General features: G+C 46.7%; 1 protein-coding gene across 1 annotated transcript in view; it reads left to right on the top strand.

Moving 5' to 3' along the window:
- Nucleotides 1-2,310: 2,310 nt before the first annotated feature.
- The window catches only part of SLC25A26 (solute carrier family 25 member 26), a 96,015-nt gene continuing 79,602 nt past the window's right edge, over nucleotides 2,311-18,723 (top strand). The window contains exons 1-3 of the mRNA XM_025208867.1: nucleotides 2,311-2,507; nucleotides 5,608-5,764; nucleotides 7,782-7,894. Of these exons, the coding sequence (XP_025064652.1) occupies nucleotides 7,868-7,894 (27 nt within the window). The 5' untranslated portion in view covers nucleotides 2,311-2,507; nucleotides 5,608-5,764; nucleotides 7,782-7,867. The remainder of the gene's footprint in view (nucleotides 2,508-5,607; nucleotides 5,765-7,781; nucleotides 7,895-18,723) is intronic.

An 18,723-nucleotide genomic window follows, 5' to 3' on the forward strand; every position in this document is an offset into this window, starting at 1 on the left:
CCTGCCAGGAGAAGCCAGGCGGGTCTCCGTGGGGTGCCTCAGGGGGTCCCTGGGAGGGGCCCGGAGATCCTCTGGAGGGTGCTACACCAGAATAGGGTCTCAATAGGGTGCCCCAGAGTGCCCGGTCTCAATAGGGTTAATTGGCGGGTCTCATAGGGTGCCCCAGGAGGTGGTTGGGGATCCTTTGGAGGATGCCTTGGGGTGGCTGCAGATCCTCTGCACGGTGCCGTGCCAGGAGAGGCCTGGCGGCTCTCAAGAGGGTGCCCCCGGGTGCCCCGAGATCTTTTGAAGGGTGCCTGGAGATCCTCTTGAGGGTGCCACGCTAGAAGAGGCCTGGCCAGTCTCAAGAGGGTGTACCAGGGTGGCTGGAGATCTTTTGAAGGGTGCCTCGGGGTGCCTGGAGATCCTCTTGAGGGTGCCACGCTAGAAGAGGCCTGGCAAGTCTCAAGAGGGTGCCCCAGGGTGATCCTCTGCACGGTGCCGTGCCAGGAGAGGCCTGGGGGGTCTCAAGAGGGTGCCCGGAGATCTTTTGAAGGGTGCCCTGGGGTGGCTGGAGATCCTCTTGAGGGTGCCAGACTAGAAGAGGCCTGGCGGGTCTCCATAGGGTGTCCCAGGGTGGTTAGAGATCTTTTGGAGAGTGCCCTGGGGTGGGTGGAGATCCTCTGCACAGTGCCGTGCCAGTGGAGGCTTGACAGATCTCACCTGGGTGCCCCAGGGTGGCTGGAGAAGCCCAGCAGTTCTCACCCGGGTGCCCTGAGGTGGCTGGAGAGCCCCTGGAGGGTGCTGCGCCAGGTGGTTCTCATCTGGGCACCCCAGGGTGGATGGAAACCTTTTGGAGGGTGCCCTGGGGTGGCTGGAGATCCTCTGCATGGTGCCGTACCAGGAGAGGCCTGGTGGTTCTCAACCAGGCACCCTGGGGTGGCCAGAGATCCTCTGCACGGTGCATCGTTGGGAGAGGCTGTGCAGACATGAGATGCAAGATAAACACCAAGGTTTTATGTGGCCACCCGTTGTTGGGGGCTTTCGGAGGGCTTTGTAGCAGGAAAAACTGCTCTGTTCTTCAGCAGGCAAAATAAAGAAGAGGCAAAATGAAGAGCTGGTGTTCACCAAGGGGCGTCACGAGTCTATGCAGGGGTCCCTGCGGGCTGGAAAGCTTGGGAAGTGCTGGACCAACCTGTGTGCGTGTGTGTGACACAAGCTTCGGCTCATAAAAACCTGTGCAGTGTATAGATAGGAGTGTGTGTGTGTGGATTCAGCTTCAGCTCATGAAAACTCATGCTCTTTATAGATGGGGGTGTATGTGCATGTGTATATGTGTATGTGTGATGCAAGCTTCAGCTCACAAAAGCGTGTGTGATAGGTTGGTGTGCGTGTAGCATGAACTTCAGCTCATGAAAGCTTGTGCTATATATAAATAAGGGGGTGTGCATAGTTCAAGTGTCGGCTCATGAAAGCGTGCATGACGTATAGGTAGGTTTGTGTGCATAATGTATATTTGCTTTCTATCGCATTAAGGTAAGTGCGTGTGTATATACACACACATACACCCCCACACACAATCACATTTTTTTCAGCTGCTCCATTTTTTGCCACCAACAAATGTGAAATATGCGCTCCATAGTGAGTGTGTGCGTGTGCACATGTGTGTGTGCACCCCCCCCAAACCCATGTACTTTGCCTACTAGTCTATAAAGTGCAAAGCTACCCTGCCTTTTGCTTGATTTCAGACTAACATGCCAACTATATCTTCAGCTGAGAATCAGTGTAGAAAACTTCCTCTAAGTGACATCTGCAAAGCGTAGTCTGTCTCACGACTATGCGAGAGAAGGGTTTGTATGCATTCAAAGTGCACGGCAGTTTCTCCTGGGAGTTAATTTTGCATCCTAATAACTTTAATAAACAGCACGCTTCGAAGAGATCTTGCTAACGGACACACCTTTTCCTTGATTTCCTGTGCGGCCTTCTCCCTGGACTCTCTTCAGCCTACTTTAACACCTTGGCAGCAGCAGGATGTTGGCCATGGTGGTCCCCCTGCTTTACCTGTGGCAGGTTAGGGTGTTATGTCTTGTGTTGTATCTGGGTTATGTGAGAGAGGACGTTGTTGTCATCATCTCCCGGTAGGAATACTAAAAAGCACAAGAAGATTACCTTGCTGACCCATGGTGAGAGAAGGAGCGTCTGACATGGTCCAGATTTGAACCTAGATGGGTTAAGTCCCTTAACTGCAAAAGCATTGTTCCTCAGCTTTTATTATTAAGGTATTGCTGCTTGATATATTGTTGGACTTTATGTTTTGTGCAAATAGGTAGGATCCTGCCTCGGACGGGGTTGGACTAGATGACCTCTGGAGGTCCCTTCCAGGTCTGGTGGTGTAGCTCTGCTAGGAGGTTAGACGCTGGTTTGGATAGGGACGATCCTATCCCAAGCAGGGGCTGGAGTAGATGACTTCTCGAGGTCCTTCCAGCTTTGTGTGATCTTTCCATGCTACTTGCACAGCCGCCTTGTACGTAAGTGAAAATCTGAGCTACTTGAGCAACACCCTGGTCTGGGTTAGAGGGAAGGGTTTTGTCAACGTTGAACTGGAAGAGCAGCACTCGGATGCGGCCTTGTGGGAAGAAGGGTTGTCCGGTTGATGGAGAGTAATAAGGACCTGACTCTGCTTTTCCCCTACAGTTGAGTATTTCATTAGTCTGCCTTCAGTATTTTTTACCTGCAGCAGCATGCTCTGCAAAACTTAACTTCATCCCTGCAGCCAGGAGTCTTCAGCGCTTGCTCGTGCAGGACTCATGGGTCAGTAAATCTGCCTCTGAGGGTGCCCTGGCCCTGACTCCTCTGACCTGTTGGTTTGGTCTTCACCTGCCTCTGAGTGCGGTGGCTTCTGAGAAAACTCGTTGTGGGATGTTAATGACCTGTCTGATGTCTGCAGGGCCAGATTTTCAAGTGCACGATTCTCAAAAGAGCTCAACGCACAAACTAAGTTGAACAGATTGAAACTCTGCTGATTGCTTCAGTGCCTGGGCTCCTGCTTCTGAGTCACTCGGGAGCCCTGAAATGTCATTCCTTAGCGTCAGTCTTGCTGCTCTCCCCCAGCTCCTCCGGGCATCTTTCCCTCTACTTCCCCAGGGACTTGGGGCAGGTTGCAAGCGTTCACTGTAGGGTGTGGGTTCGAGTGGAGACGCAGTGGATGATGATAGGGCTGTAGCTGGATGTTTTCAGAGGAGAGCGCTATGTGGTGGAGAGGCTTGCATGCATCAGAGAAGATCTGGGTCTGCAGCATGACTGGTTATGGCTACGGCTTGCAAGGAAGAAGCGTCTTTTCTTTCTGTTCCATCCTGAACTCGTGTAGCAAGGTCCTTCTGGCTGTGCACGTGCCCTGGCTTGTGTGACAGCCCCTTTGTGGCTGCATGTGCATCTTTCAGAAAAGTTCAGTGGCTGAGTAAGGCCAATATCTGTTGGCCCACACCCTGCCCATATTCCCCCCCACCCCCTTGATTTTTTTCCCCCTTCTATTTACCCCTGCAAAACTACAAATGAGCAGTTATGAATGTGAATGCTACTCCCTTCTGCATGTATGTAACATTGATACAAATACTCTCCCTGCTTTTAATTCTTGTGTTTTAAAACTGGGTTTTTGGTTGTAGCCGTGTCGGTCTAAGGACATAGGCAGGCCAGGTTCTTTGGGTGCATGTGATCTCTTTTATTAGACCAACTGACTAGTTGGACAACAGTTCTTTGCAAGCTTTTGGGCCTGAAGAAGGGCGATTGTGTTTGAAAGCTTGCAAAAACTTTTTTCCAACTACTCAGTTGGTTTAATAAAAGATATCGCGTCTACCCAAAGAACCTGGCCTGGCAGTGTTTAAAACATGTACAGAGCTGGGTTTGTGCCTCTGAGGTGCACAGCTGTGTTTCCATATTTAGCAGCACAATTGTACTTCCACTCAAATATGCTCAAGCCACACACTACCTGTTGTGTGAAATAGCATGGTTCAATGTCTTGGCATTAGACCCTGGCTTTATTTAATTGTGTTGCTGGATTTGGAGTTGAACAGGTATATCTAACTCCCTGCAAAGATTTTCCAGCTGTTGAAGTCCTAGTAACGCTAATGCTGCTGATAGGGCTCTTTAGTTGGCTTATTATCTAAAAATCATTACGGTTTGCTGCCCATGGAGTCAGTGCTCAGGTATTCTCGCTTTCCTGCAGGTGCTCTATTAGCTGTCTCATGAATTTAAATGACATTTAAGATACAGAAGTTTGAAATCCAAAGAAGCAATTAGTAAACTTTTGATTCATGTTTTGCCAGATGGTTAGATTAAATCTGATCCATTTTATTTTGAGCAGATAAGAATTCTGATGGAAGAAGAGCTAGAAACCATCAATGCATGCAAAATAACCAAAAAGATTAAAAGAATAATTAACTTTTATTGATTAAAATTTTAACAGCAGATAGTGAACACCTCTCTGAATCCTGTTCCATGCTGGTGGAGAAAAGCAAAGTGAAACACAATCAAATGTTATTCAGTAGAGCCAGACACCCATTCCAGTATTTGCTCTTTGCTATGACACGCAAAGTAGATTTTAGTATGTACCTGATATTCCAAATAATGCGAAGCAAAGCAGTATTTTGTGTTGCATTAGTAGATATATTATAACAGCCAAGGTTATTTCAGTTCGAGTGTGAATGGGTGGGTTTTTGTTTATCCCGACCTGGCATTCAGATATTGAAATAGGGTTCCTCGCTGCACGGCATCCCCATCTCCCATGAACATCTTCCTGTCCGTATATTTCTTAGAATCAGTTGAAATTCTTTACAAAGTTTTCAAAACTCGTGGAAGAGGTGATCTCTTTTATTAGACCAACTAGATATTTGCAAACAAATTATTTTATTTGCAAGCTGCAAATACATCAAATTATTTTATTTATTAGCAGCTTGCAAATAAATAATTTGCTTGCAAACATCTAATTGGCCTAATAAAAGAGATCACCTCTTCCACGAGTTTTGATTCCTTTTGCGTCTAGACTAATACGGCTACAACCTGGATACCTCATGAAGTTTTCCAAACTTTTCCGAAAGAACACTATTTAAAAAAAAAAATCATAAAACCTTCACATTTTCCCCATAAACTGGAAAACTTTAATTTAAAAATGATGGGTTGGTTTTTTTTCCGCTTAGACTTTAAATTCTGCACTCCATGATTTTTTCCTCCACCCTCCTTTCCCCTATGAAAACTTGAAACGTTTCATGGAGAATAAAAACCATTTCCCCTCGAGCTTCGACACTGGAACAGTACCTCATAAAGCTAATGGCAATACTGTGCTGTATTGTAGTGCTAATTGGGATGTCCCAATGTCAAATGGTTGGCTTGTGCTGGTTCAGTGTTGCTAGGACCTTGCTGTGTGAATTGGACGAATGCTTCAGATACATGTTTTTATTCGTACTCTCTTTTTGTAGTAAAAAGAAATGATCAGGGAAACCAGCCTGTGCACAAAAGATCAGCACTTCTATAGCAGATGGATAACATTGTTCCTTGGGTGGGTTTTTATCCCATCCATATATATGCTGTTATCTCACTCTCTACATAACCGTAAACTCTCTGTTCATCTTGCAGGCTGGCGGGATTGCAGGAGTGTGCGTGGATCTGATATTATTCCCTCTGGATACCATAAAAACCAGACTGCAGAGTCCCCAGGGCTTCAAGAAGGCTGGCGGCTTTCATGGCATCTACGCTGGGGTCCCTTCTGCTGCTGTTGGATCCTTCCCAAATGGTAAAATTCCTGGATTATGCTTCTGTTCATTCCCCGTCATCTGGGAGGCAGCAGCACATACAAGCATGTGTCTTAATGCATAAGGATTGATTCTGGTTATCCCTGCCCCAATCCTCCAAGCTGCTTGGTGTGGTCAAACCCATGCTGAAGTTTGCAGGGCTCTCTCTGGCTGCAGGGAGGAGCAGCTTCCGGGATCTGGATGAAGCCTGTGGGCATGCAGGAGATGGATAGGTGTTTGTCAAGTGTCCTGCAGTGCCAGGTGCTGTACTACTTAATTTTTTTAGCTGCCAACATCAGCAGCCCTGGCATGATGCCTTAGCCGGTTTGCCACCAGGCCCTGACTCTGTCCCTATAAGCCCGTGTGCATTAGTTGAAAAGGAAGGATGCTTCAGTTCTTAAGGTGGGACTCGGGAAGTGTCGGGTTCAGCTTCCTACTCTGACCCCAGCTTTGGTGGGTCAGCTAGGCTTTCTGTCTCTCAGTTCCCCCACTCCCTGTAAAATGGGAATGAGAGTTCCTCCATGCCTCTCCAATCTGTTAAAGGTTGTTGGGTGCTCAAAATACCAGGGTGCTGGGGACATGTTGCACCTTGGAGAGAGAGAACCCTTCTTTCTCGGGCCTTTCTTTCCCTGGACACTTGTTGCCGGTTCCTTCTGGTCCATAGCAGCACCTGCAAGATCACATGAATTTTCCAAGCATAAGAGAGAGCATTGCCTCTTGCCCTGGACACACACACCTTTAATTCATGGCTATAGGCACTAGGCGTGAATAAGGAGGTCTGGTGCATCCCCCTAGGCTCTCCTCAGTTCTTTGAGTCAAATGCTATCCAGGGTCATTCTTTTCCATCTCTCTAGAAAAATCATTTTTTTTAAAAAGCAGCTTTCTGGAGGCCTTTGGGCACTGGCACTTTTTAAGCAAATAGTTTTAATCTCTGGGGAAAGCATCTGAAGTTCCTTTGGTGTTTGTGCACTTCCACTTTGTAGCAAAAAAACGCCCCGCGGGGCTGTCTTGTTTGGGAATACCGAGAGAAGTTTGCAGATATGTCCACTCACGCCTTCAAGGGTCCAAAGTCCTTCATAAGATGATATGAAGTGTTTTTGTTCTTTATCTTCCCTGCTTTGGTTATCTCTGGAGGTGATAAGCATCTTCTGATTAACAGCAGAAGGTGATGCACGTATCCCTCTTGCACAATTAAAGTCTGCTTTCCCCTTCATCCCTCCCTCCGGGACAGATGCCAGCTTTCTCAGGATTTGCATCTTTAAAATCTAAACTGTGATTTATCTTGTGCTGCAGCATAAGACTGAAAACTTAAATTCCTTAATGTGATAGAAAGCAAATTCTTGTTAGTATGAAAAAAATTCTTCCTGGTTTGCTTTTTTCCCCCCCCCTTTCTGTAATACTCCATTGGGATGGGTGGATGGGTTTTATAAACAATGAGACTGACCCTACTACAAAATACAATTCTTCCTTGTCCATTAGATTAGGGTGTAATAAATGTTTCAAACACTCAGCAGTTCTTTGGTAAACTGTAAAGATATTTGTTGGATTTTTAGCCTGGAAGATGGTGCTGCTGTTTGGAACAACTAGCAGACGTGTTAAATTAAAGTACCTGCTCCTAACACTCAGCTAATCAATCTGCCAAGGAGAAAAGCATAGATTCCTTGCATCTTATTATGCCAAAAAGACATGTGTGTTTGACTTTACCAAAACCTGAAATCACTGCAATAACAATCTCGGTAAGAAAGCCTGGTCCCAGTGCAGTCAGTGGGAGTATTGATCCTGGAGGCAGTAGGGGTGCCCATGAACCCTACTGTCTAGAAGGGTAGCTCTATTTTGGGGAAATGTTTTAGTTTCTGTTCCTGGATTATGGATTTGAACAGCTGGTAAGATTTTTCTGTTCCTGGATTATGGATTTGAACAGCTGGTAAGATTTTTCTGGATCTTAACAGCAATCTGCTAATGCAACCTTAGGAATAGCTTCAAGGCAGCATTTTTTTAATTTATTTTTTTTAATTTCAGCTGCTGCATTTTTTGCCACCTACGAATACGTGAAATATGCACTCCACAGTGACTCCTCTTCCCAGTACCTGGCTCCGGTGACACACATGGTGGCTGCCTCCTTTGGAGAAGTGGTAGGTAACAGTTCGGTCTATTGTATATTCCTAGCAAGAAGGGAAGAAAGAAATGTGGAAACCTGAGAGCTGAATCTTGGAGGAAACCGTTTACCGGTTGATTATCAAACAGCAAGTTTTTCACAACCCGGGTCTTCACAAAGCATCTATCCAGGGCAAAAATACTTTAGCAAAGTGTTTTGTAGAAATGTATGTTAATGAAGTGCTGATGCCGAGTGAGAATTTAAGGTGAGGTTTTTCCAGAGCACCCAAATTAGTTAAAAGCATGCATCCCTTTGGCTTTCCAAAAGATCTCGGTGCTTCTGAAAATCCCACCCTTTGTCCAGATTTGTGGCAGCCAGATCTGCTGTCATTACTTGCATTGAGAATGCTTTATCTGTGGGGAAACCTAATGGGACAAAGATGTTTGGACCTCAGGCGAGCCAGGCACTATTCACCTGAGTGGTTATTGCAATCTGACCCTTCATGTTGTGCCATTTCCAGTGTTAAAATCATAAATGCCAGTAGCAGTCTGTGGAAGCCAGAAAATGTAGTCAGAGCATGTCTCAAAGGCAGTCGTTCCTAAACTTCTGGATCAGCGGCCGACCCTGTTTCTTGCAGATTGCCCTGCACCATTTAGCTTTTCACTGGTAACAGTTACCCCATGGCCTTGCATTTAGAAATTGCAGTCTGGAAGAATAAAAACCTTTTATGGTTGGTTTCCTAAATGCCAGAGCTAGGTATAAAGCGAGCTTTCCTGTCCTCATTTATCTGACTCTCAAGTGTTGCCTGTGCGTCATTTGCATCCTGTCACTCTCATCCCTATTCTGCTGTCTTACCGTATTGGTGCTTTGATGTTGCTCTTCCCCCTGAGAAGTGCCCCAGGTGACAAGTAGCTCCTTGGATTGGTCTCATTGCTTTCAGTGCACATGAGTTGTGGGGCTGGGATCAGCCCCCATGCGTGGAACAGCTAGTGACCTTGTGAAAGATTTGCACAAAAAGGCATGACAAGAAAGGGGCCCCTGGTTGTCATTGTCTTCTCATGTCTCTGTACCACATTTGACCATTTTGTTGCACATGCTTGTGCTTATGTATTGTACTTTGCAAGATCCTTCGTTATGTGTGTGCCTTCAAGCAGCAGGCATTGCAGCAGGTGGTGCATAGTCTGAATCTCTGTGCCACAGTCACAGGTGCTTGAACCAATGCATAGCTCCACTTCTTCATTAGTTCCTTGGAGCATCCGACTCTGGTACGTAGGCGGTTGAGACATCGGCACCTTTGCCACGGTTCGTCAAGTCCCTGGTGGTAAGGACTCGACCGCTGGAACGTCCATTTTTTCGCTGTCGGGTATTTTCTTCAGCGTCTCATTCAACATCTGTTGTCGTGTCTCCTTGGGTGTGGCAGCGAGAGGTTATGGGCTGGTAAGAAGGCCCCGGCATGACTTCAGACGGCCGTGCGCTGGTCATACAGCAGGTGTCTTGCATCTTCAGTTTGTCGCTATCATTCTGTCCTGCTGGGGATAGGGTAAGGTTAGTCTGGGTCCCTGGTAAGGAATGGGCAGGATGTGTGAAATCATAAAATCATAGAAAATGAGGATTGGAAGGGATCTCAGGAGTCACATCTAGTCCAACCTCCTGCTCAAAGCAGGACCATCCCTAACTACATCATCTCCAAGGATGGAGACTCCACCACCTCTCTGGGTGACCTGTTCCAGTGCCTTACCACCCTCCTATTGAAAAAGTTTTTCCTAATATCCAACCTCAGCTTCCCTTGCTGCAACGTGAGCCCATTACTCCTTGTCCCGTCATCCGCCCCCCCTGAGAACAGTCCAGCTCCATCCTCTTTGCAGCCATGCTGCAGGGAGTTAAGGGCTGCTATCAAAGTTAAATGATATCCAAGAAATGTTGAACTGAAGTGAGGAACTGTGCTGCTGCAGGGATTTTCTTACAGGGCTGTAATCAGATCCCTCTGCAGAAAAGGTGATCTGGCCTCAGTAAATACCATACTGCGGTGCCTAAGGTAAGATGAGGCAGGAGGTGGCTGCTGTGCTCTCCTGGCCACTGCTCTTTTCATTGCTCTTTAGCCTTCTCACTGTCTGTCTTCATACTTCCCTGTGCCTCTTCACTAAGGAATTTTTGTCCTAGGTTTTCCCAGGAGTGGTGACGAGCCAGGCACCCAGCTAGACTGGATTGCTCTGACAGTCCCACCTTGGATGTAGCTTATAATTGGCATACTGCGTTCTTTCACGGAAAGTATCCCTGACTGGACACTTTGCACGATGTGCTCCTGCCCACATTTCCTGGCTGCTTCTAGTTTGTAATTCATGCATAGCTTAAAAAGACAGGAGGCATTTTAACCATGCTGCAACCTTGATTCTTCCGTATGTTCATTACTGCCCCTTAATAGGCACATACCCTGCCTCTTCCGGCTGCTAAACCTGGCATAGGTGCCGGTTGTTCCATCATCCGCATTGCCTTCATTAGTGTGAGCGAAGCACAAAGGATGACCTCCCTTTGGCTTGCAAGTCAGCAGGATGCAGGAAGTGTGCATTGCTCAAAAACCCACGGCCAGTTCACCTCTGCCTCAGGCTGGTTTTGGGACTGTGCCACAATAGAGTTGAGCTTTCCTTGCCATTTGCAGCTCTGCAGTGTGTGTCACGGTCGGGGAAAAAGATCTGACTTTTCCAAAGGTCTTATCATCCTGTGGTCATAAGCAGAACATATGGATGCAGTTGCTTAAGACACCTTTCTGCCTGGGCTGGTAAGTCGGGAGCAAAATAACCGCTTTCCACTCTATGTGTGTGCATCTCCTGTGAAGGGCAGTTTGTTGCACTGAAGAAAAGGCCTTTTTGCCTTTGATAAATGAACTCTGTCAGTGGATGCACAAGACAGTAGAGAGCAGTGTGAGGAGCTGGGAGGGGGCAACTGAGAGCTGTCTTATTTTGCAGATCAAATGACACCTGATTGCCAATGTCTGAAAATGCTTCCTGCAGCCGCAAGCCTGGTAGGAAACCTGATCCAACTTCTGTTGCGTGGCAGCATCCATCTGCCTCGGTGTCACCTCTGTTTGAGAACCTGTCACAGTTCGAACCTGCAGGACTTGCAGGAAGGGTGCATCCTGCATCGGTTGCAAAGCTCAGGTGTTTCAGCGTTTTGGAGTGGGCGCACCAAGGTTTAACCTAAACAGAGAGAGTGGATTAGCTCCTACAACAACTCTGACTTGCTTAGAGCTGCAGGAGCTGATGGTTTCCTGGGGTGAGTTTGCTCTGTTAGCGACGAGTGGTGACTTTTTATGTTCCCTTTCCTGGACTGTTTATAAGCAGTCGGCAGCTTTTTAGTAGCAGCCAGCTGAAAAAAAGCAGGTTGGTCTGAAGGCAGATGGCCAATTGCATTTCTGCTGTGTCCTCCAGCTGCTGAATTGCCATTGATACTTCAGCCCTGACTGGTACTTCCCCACTGCTGAGTCCAGCCAATTTCCATGCCCGCCCACCTACCAATGTCCCTGGCCCATGGGCCGCAGTTTGCTGACCCCTGCATTATAACACCACTATAATATACCAGTTTACTGTCAAGCCAGGCCTCTCTTGGTCTGCCGTCTGGTACCATGTAAACCAGGACAGCCTGTTCCATGGTTGGGTTAAACCGGCACCTCCACCGGGGTGAGAAGGGCATGTGGGCACCCAGCAGGACTATAAACAAGACCTGTCAAAGGGTAGATGAGCTCCCTGAGAGCCAGCAGCCATCCATACCTGGAGAGGAGATGTTCGCCACCAGGTCACTATCTTCGAAGAATCACTAATGATGCACAGCAGCTAAGGCACCCCCATGGTCATAATGGCCTTGGGACTGATTTGACTTGAATATGCCAGGTGGAGATGTTGGACAAGTATATTTATACCTATTTTGGTTGCTTTTTTTCCTCCCCCTGCATTTCTTTTCTTTTACCTCCTCCAGTCCAACTGTAAAGGGCAAGCTCGAAGCAAATAATAAATTAATGATGACCTGCGTCAAGTGGGCCCTACTGCTTTTGAGTGCCATCTTGTTTTAGTAAGCAGTTTTGCAAGATGAGCTTCTCTCATTTTGGTTATTTAAATGGTTCCTACCTTGTCTAGCTATACACAGCTTGGGGCAGTTAATTCATTTCAGTACAGTACTCTTAACAGCCTATGCACTTCCAAATTCATCTGATGCAGAGCTGTGTTGACTACTGCTATTTGGGAGAGGAGAGCAACAGTTCTTCACAGCCAGGTGAAATAGCAGTGGGCTTTTGGGAGGAAACTTTATCAGGATCACAACATTAATTTAATTGCCAGCATGCATTACTGGGAGAATAGGATTGCTCTTTAATAGGCATAGATCCCTCTAGTTTTGGGTTGTAGAGGTGAGCGTGGCTAGCGTCTGATACTTGAGCAGAAACTTTGCGAAGGGCCAAAGGCAGTGAGGATGGACCAGAAGCTCATTTAATGCGACTGGCTGATGGGAGCCCATCTTGATTACCGTCTCAGTGCAGCCAGCTCTTGAATGTCAACTTCAGGCCTTGTCTTTACAGTTCCCACAGAAGTCTCCCCAAGCCTATTGCATTGGTGGGGGCTGCATTTGTGGATTTTCAGTCTGTTGCTACATGCTTTGGACCTGGACTTTCAGATTCAAGAGATGATAGAGATGTCTGACCTGATGCATCTAATTCCAGGACCACGTGAGATGACGTCCAGCCTTACAGATGCCACATTAGCCATGGTAGAAGCTGGAGAACAGCCTCCCCGTTTGAAAACAAAGTATTGCCACGTCATCCTTCATTACACAAGAATCCTATTTTAATTAAAAAAACAAACCAGCTGGGAAGCTTCACAAACAGTGGACAAAAGGAAGTCAGATGCCTTGCACACTTACAGCAAGTAATGACCTTAAAATGTGTTACAAACACTCATCCCCACAACAGTAGGTGGAGGAGGAAAATCCAGCCAGGCTCCCACTAAAAACAGTATGAGCGAAGCACCCTCACAGTGGTCTCCTATCAAATCTGAACTGATCGATTTTATTTTTCTTACTGTATTCCAGGTGGCAAGCAACGAGGGTGAAGGTTGTAATTAGAGTTGTATTGATTAGCCGTTAAGTTTTTAATCGAGCTGTAACAATAGGGACTGGTAGTTATTTTGTCAGTACTTTGCATTTGGGGCACCTTCTTATACTTGCATCCTTGCTTTCCCCAGAAAGCTTAAAATAATTGCTTTGATAGAACAACCCCCTGTTCAATATGGCATAATAAGCTGCAAAATAAGTCATGTTAGGATCCCCAAGGTATCCTGTTACACTTCCAAGCTAATTGTCTACTTCATGGAGTAGCAGCCCTCTCATTGAGCATGGTGAGCAAGTAGGTTTACAACAGGGAACCAGAGTCCTGAGTTAAGGCTGGGCTTGGATTAGTTGCCGACTCTTTGGTAGGTAGAAGGGCGATGCTTACCTTTCTGGAGCCCTAAAGCAATAATATAATATAATACTTTATCCAGAGAGGTGGTGGGCTCTCCATCCTTGGAGGTGTTTAAGACCCGGGTAGACAAAGCCTTGGCTGGGATGATGTATTTGGGACTGGTCCTGTTTTGAGCAGGGGGTTGGACTAGATGTGACCTCCTGAGGTCCTTTCACACCCTCATTTTCTGATTCTGTGATACTTACCTGTCTGAAAAGTCATGTTTATACTGATTGCATTAACACTTTGAGATCAATAGATGACCAGAAGCTAACATCTTGCTACTGTTTTTAATAAGGCAGGGGGAAATCAGGGTATGATTTAGTGATTCAGATTATGATAGAAAAGACAGAATATTTGAGAGATTTCTGCCACGCAGGCCCCGTATCGATGTTTCATGAGTTGGGAATCCCTACAGAGCAAGATTCAGTTACAGAAAAGTTTTGTTATACTTTAACTAATGGGATAAATTTTGCATCTGGTGTCGGGAGGTCACATCTAGTCCAACCCCTGCTCAAAGCAGGACCAGCCCCAACGATCACCCCAGCCAAGGCTTTGTCTACCCTGGTCTTAAACACCTCCAAGGATGGAGAGTCCACCACCTCTCTGGGTAATATATTATATTATATTATATTATTGCTCTAGGGCTCTACCCTGGTCTTAAAAAAGATCCCTTTTTTGGGGGTAATATTTGCAACCAGAGCAAGCACACAGAAAACCAACTCAACTAGACAAAGCCTGGTGAAGTTTTGCTCAGTTCAACTGAAGCAGAAACTAATTAAGTGGCCTTTGTGCTCAATGTTTTTCACTTTCCTTTTGGTTTCTGGGAACTGAGGGATGTTCAGCACAAACATTATTGTGGGGAGGAAGAGTCTAATTTATATCTGGCACTCAATGCAAAATGTATCCCATTAGTTAAAGCATAACAAACCTTTTTTGTAATTGAATCTTGCTTTGTAGGGATTCCCAACTCACGCAACATTGATATGGGGCCTGTGTGGCAGACAAGGACGTGCTTATGGATGTACGGGCAAAACAAGGGGAAAGATGCATGGTCCACCACATATAAGGAGGAGGAAGGAGGCGTTGTAGACATAAATAGATACTACCCAGTCCATCCCTGGAATATGGAGATGGAAAACGCCTTTTTATTGCATCCAGGGCATCAGAAGTCTTCATCTTTGATGACTCGCTATTGCTGTGCATGTTTAGTCTGCATATCTTTCTATAAAGGGCTGCCAGATGTGCTTGGAAAACATGATATCATAAGTGGTGGAAAGGAAAACCAGATGTTCTCAAATTATTTCACTTTGAATAATCTAAGGTGGCGCTAGTAACACAAACAAGAGCACTTTTTTTTAGCTTGGCGGCGTCCATTTAAACCAATAGTGCAGTTTTTGTTACAAATCCTACCTTGATGGATTGATCCGTGCCCCTTTTTTGTCAGGCTTATAATGATGTCAGGCTTATAATGACGACACGCGCTGCGGCGAGGAGAAAGTTGGCTAAGAGGTTTTAAAAAGGAGCCCTGAACAACCTGCTGCAAGCTTCAATTTATGGTACAAATGCCAGCGTATCCCAGCTTGGCTGACACAGTTTCCTCTGTAAGAGCCAGTAACACCGTTGATTTTTTTTCGCCCTGCCTGCTTTTTTCCACAGAGGCGAGAAGAAAGTCGTTTGGATCGCGGCCCGAGGAAGTTAGCGAACAAGCCGACTTTTCCATGCAATATTTGGATATTGTTATGGTGACGACCTGGGGATAGTCGGGGGGGGACGGACTCTCTTGCAGGCTCTGTCCCTTGCTGACAAATCTCAAGACTGAGCGGCTGCCTTCTGCATCTGTATCTGGTGGCTTTGTTTCCTTCTCTTTTTTGCCTCTTTTTCTGGAGTCTAGCCACAGGACCTACTCCCTTTCCTTGCAAGTGTGAGAGAGGTGAGGGGTAGGAACAAGCCCTTCTGACCTTTTGGGGAATAAGATCGGAGAGGCTTTTTCAGCCCTGCTGGTGCACTTTGAATACCTTTGAACTTGACCATTGTGGGGAGGGTCTTCCCCAGAACATGAAAGTACCAGCAATAACAGACCTCGGGGAGCTGTTTTTGATGCTGCAGGACAGGTGGGAGCGATATATAGACCGCTGAACTTGCCTGGATGATGTGATGCAGCAGGTCGAGGGGGGACCAAAGCCTGCTGGCTACCCAGGAAGAGCAAAGAGGGAGGGAGCAGGTTTGTAGCCACCGTTTGAGTGTGCCAGAGGGCAAGGTAACATGCCAAGAGCATTGTGTTTCTCTCCAGGTAAGGGAGACTGGACTCTCACCTGCAAGGTCTGGCCTTACCTTGGGGAGGTCTGAGTTGTGTTCTTCGACAGCCCTGTGGGTTGAAGGTGAAGGTGTCAAACAGCTCCTTGTGAGGTGAGAGGGTGGGTCACTTCGTGTGCCAGCTGTTTTCTGCAGAACAACACGGTTTTGGGTTCCTATAGTGGCAGACTGAGCACTGTTGAACCCACGTGCATTGAGATGCCCCAGAAGCTTGTTATCTCCAAAACGGCTGAAAGGCTGAGGTCAAGCGAAGCCTCGAGAACAGCAGACCGCAAGAAAGCAGAGTGGGACCAGCCATTAGAGCTGCAATTTGGTATTTAACCTACTACCTTTGTGCACTGTGACATGGCGCTGTTCTCCAGCTATCTCCATGCCTAGACGCGGGAGGGCAAGGTAAGGACATGCCGTTCAGCGCGAGATCCAATCTTGCTTGTGTATTCCAGTCTGCCGCATCTGGAGGTATCCGGTGGTGAAGATAAAGGCGAAGCGTGCGTGGCACATCTGAGATGACCATCTGATGACTTATGGATAGCGATTTGGCATTTCCTCGCTGCTGCCGGCACGTGTCAAACACGGGCGCTGCGTACGACGCAGGAGTCAGCGTGCTGAAGAGTCTCGGCTGCGTTTTCTACTGCAAGTCCTTCCCGAGAAGAAGCAAAGTGATGAAAATCAATGTATAAAGCCACATTTTTGTAGCACCAACTTCCTCTTGCTGAGAGTGATAGATGTCCTTCCTTAGTTTCCTCCACATCTGTGCCTGTTTTCTCTTCTCTGGTTATTTCGACATGTCGGCGGGCGGCATAGTGGGATGCATTCAGAGTCTAGCGTCTGAAATGCTTTTGGAGTAGATAGAGCAGGGGGTGAACAAGTCTTCTGTATGTAAAGTCCAGCTTGGCAGGAGTAGAGAGACATGGTAAGACTGTAGATGTTACACACTGCCCTCTTCAATGCTTAGGAGGGGTTAACATGATTCATAGCTCTTCATTTGTGGGGGACTCTTGACCCCGCTCTGTTCCTGCTCAAGTCTAATAAAAGATATCAGATTTACTCCAAAAACCTTGTCTGCGTATGGCCGTAGACTGACACCTTTGAAATACAAGTGACATCAATGGCTGGCATGGGCAATGGCAGCTTCATTGTCTAGCACCAAAAATGGAAAAAGTAAATACAGATCTTTAGGAAAGGAAACGAGGGATTCTCTAGCATTGATACGCTATAGGGACTTGATGATGAATATTCATCCCTTCAGAGCTGGCTGTGTCCCTTTGACTGGCAGGTCTCAGGCTATTATCACTAATCAGTGCCCATCACTTTGGTCCTGATCCTATTATACAGTGCGTGGGAATCAAGCGTAAACTCATTTAGTTCACGAGCGTCAGCATTTAGCAGTGGAACCTACTGACCCCAGCGAGACGAGCAATGCCGGCGGTGTAGCAGCGTGCCATTGTCTTCTGAATTAATCATGGTGGGTCCTGAAATATTCATAAATTAATCTGGGTTAGATTCGCTCTGTTCTACCGCCGTGCTAGCATTTCGCCGAGCCCCCGTCCAGGAGTGTAATTGAGTGGTGGTCAAAAGGTGGCAGAGAAAATGAGATTGGTGCCATTAAGACCTCGTGAAGTACATGGAAGAGCACAGTTAGATCAGAAGGAAACTCAAATTAGAGCTGCAGCTGGAAATTGCTTGTAAATAAAGATGAATGGAGGCAGAAATCCACAGCCCCTGCCAACAAATTCATCATACAATTAAAGGCTGAAGCAGCAAATTAGGGACTGTCAGCCACCTAGCCAGCCACTCGCAGACTCTCATGCCTGCTCTGTTGTCAGCGCACGTGTTTTCCCCTCTCCTTCGGCTCTGTCTCACATCCATTTTCCTCTCTTCCTCAGCTCCATTTGTCTGCATGAATCTATTCAAGCCAGGTCTTTAAAAAGACATAGCCACTTCCTCAGCCCAGTGTGGAGCCTGTAGCTAAACACTCAAAGAGCCTAAAAATTAAACTCTTTCACACGGGAAGGGGGAGTGGAAAGTGTGCAGTGCGGGACCGGGGCTGGAGTACTTGTTTTAGTGCCGCTGGGTTGTCGATGAAGGGAAGTCCATTTGGACCGAGGTAGGGAGTGATTTCAACATGATGGCTATTCCTGATCAATCCCTGCCCAGACATAGGGTGGACTAAGGAGTGCGTGCTCCACTTTAGAAGTGAATAAGTCTTTAAAGCAAAGCATTCTTATTCCCTATTAAGTGCGTCCACACAGAAATAGGTATCCCCGAAAGACTGCGTAGAGCAGTGCACCACTCCCATAATGACCTTGCATAGGTATAGTGCGATTTAAATGTAGACTTACCAATCCTAACCTAATGCTTTTGGAGGAGGGAAGTGATCAGCTCTCCATGCTAAAATTAAACTGCTACAAGAGAACGGTGCAGGTGGGATTTATGTATTACAGTCCTGTTCACAAGGTACTGAACAGATTGTAGGACGTGCACAGTTTGTCTGGAGACCTGATGCAAATTCAGAAAATGAGGATTGTGTTCTCCTACCCACTTTCCCTTGGTTGCATTTCCTCCTCCGTTCCTGCCCGACTTCACCGTAGCTCATTTCTAATGTACTCAGAAGAGTTGAGAGTTGAAGTACCTTAGTGGGTAAAACAGACATTTTCTTCCAGCATTTAGGAGAGCTTGAGCTATTTGAATGATTTCCTTCTGATGTCAGAACTGATTGGAAGGAGGAGGCAAGGGCTAGCTCTGATCCTCCTCATGTGCTGTAACATAAGGGCTTGTCCCAAATCCAGTGTGGCCAACCTATAGGGTCCCACTGCCTCCAGCTGGGATTGCGTCAAGCTGGGGATCATTTTGACAGAAGCCCAGCAGTGCTATCTATGGCTGCACTTTGTAGCACTGTAAGGTGATATCTGAGGTCTGGGATAAGTTTCGTGCAGCATTCAGGGATTTTGGAAATGCATATCCTCCATTTTTTCTGAGCTGGGTTTATAATAAGCATGTCGTGGGTGATGCTATCTGTTTGTAAGCATATCGTGGGTGATGCTATTTGCTCTTTCACTGGCTCATTC

Source organism: Alligator sinensis, unplaced genomic scaffold (assembly GCF_000455745.1).
Source record: "Alligator sinensis unplaced genomic scaffold, ASM45574v1 scaffold937_1, whole genome shotgun sequence".
Lineage (NCBI taxonomy): Eukaryota > Metazoa > Chordata > Crocodylia > Alligatoridae > Alligator > Alligator sinensis.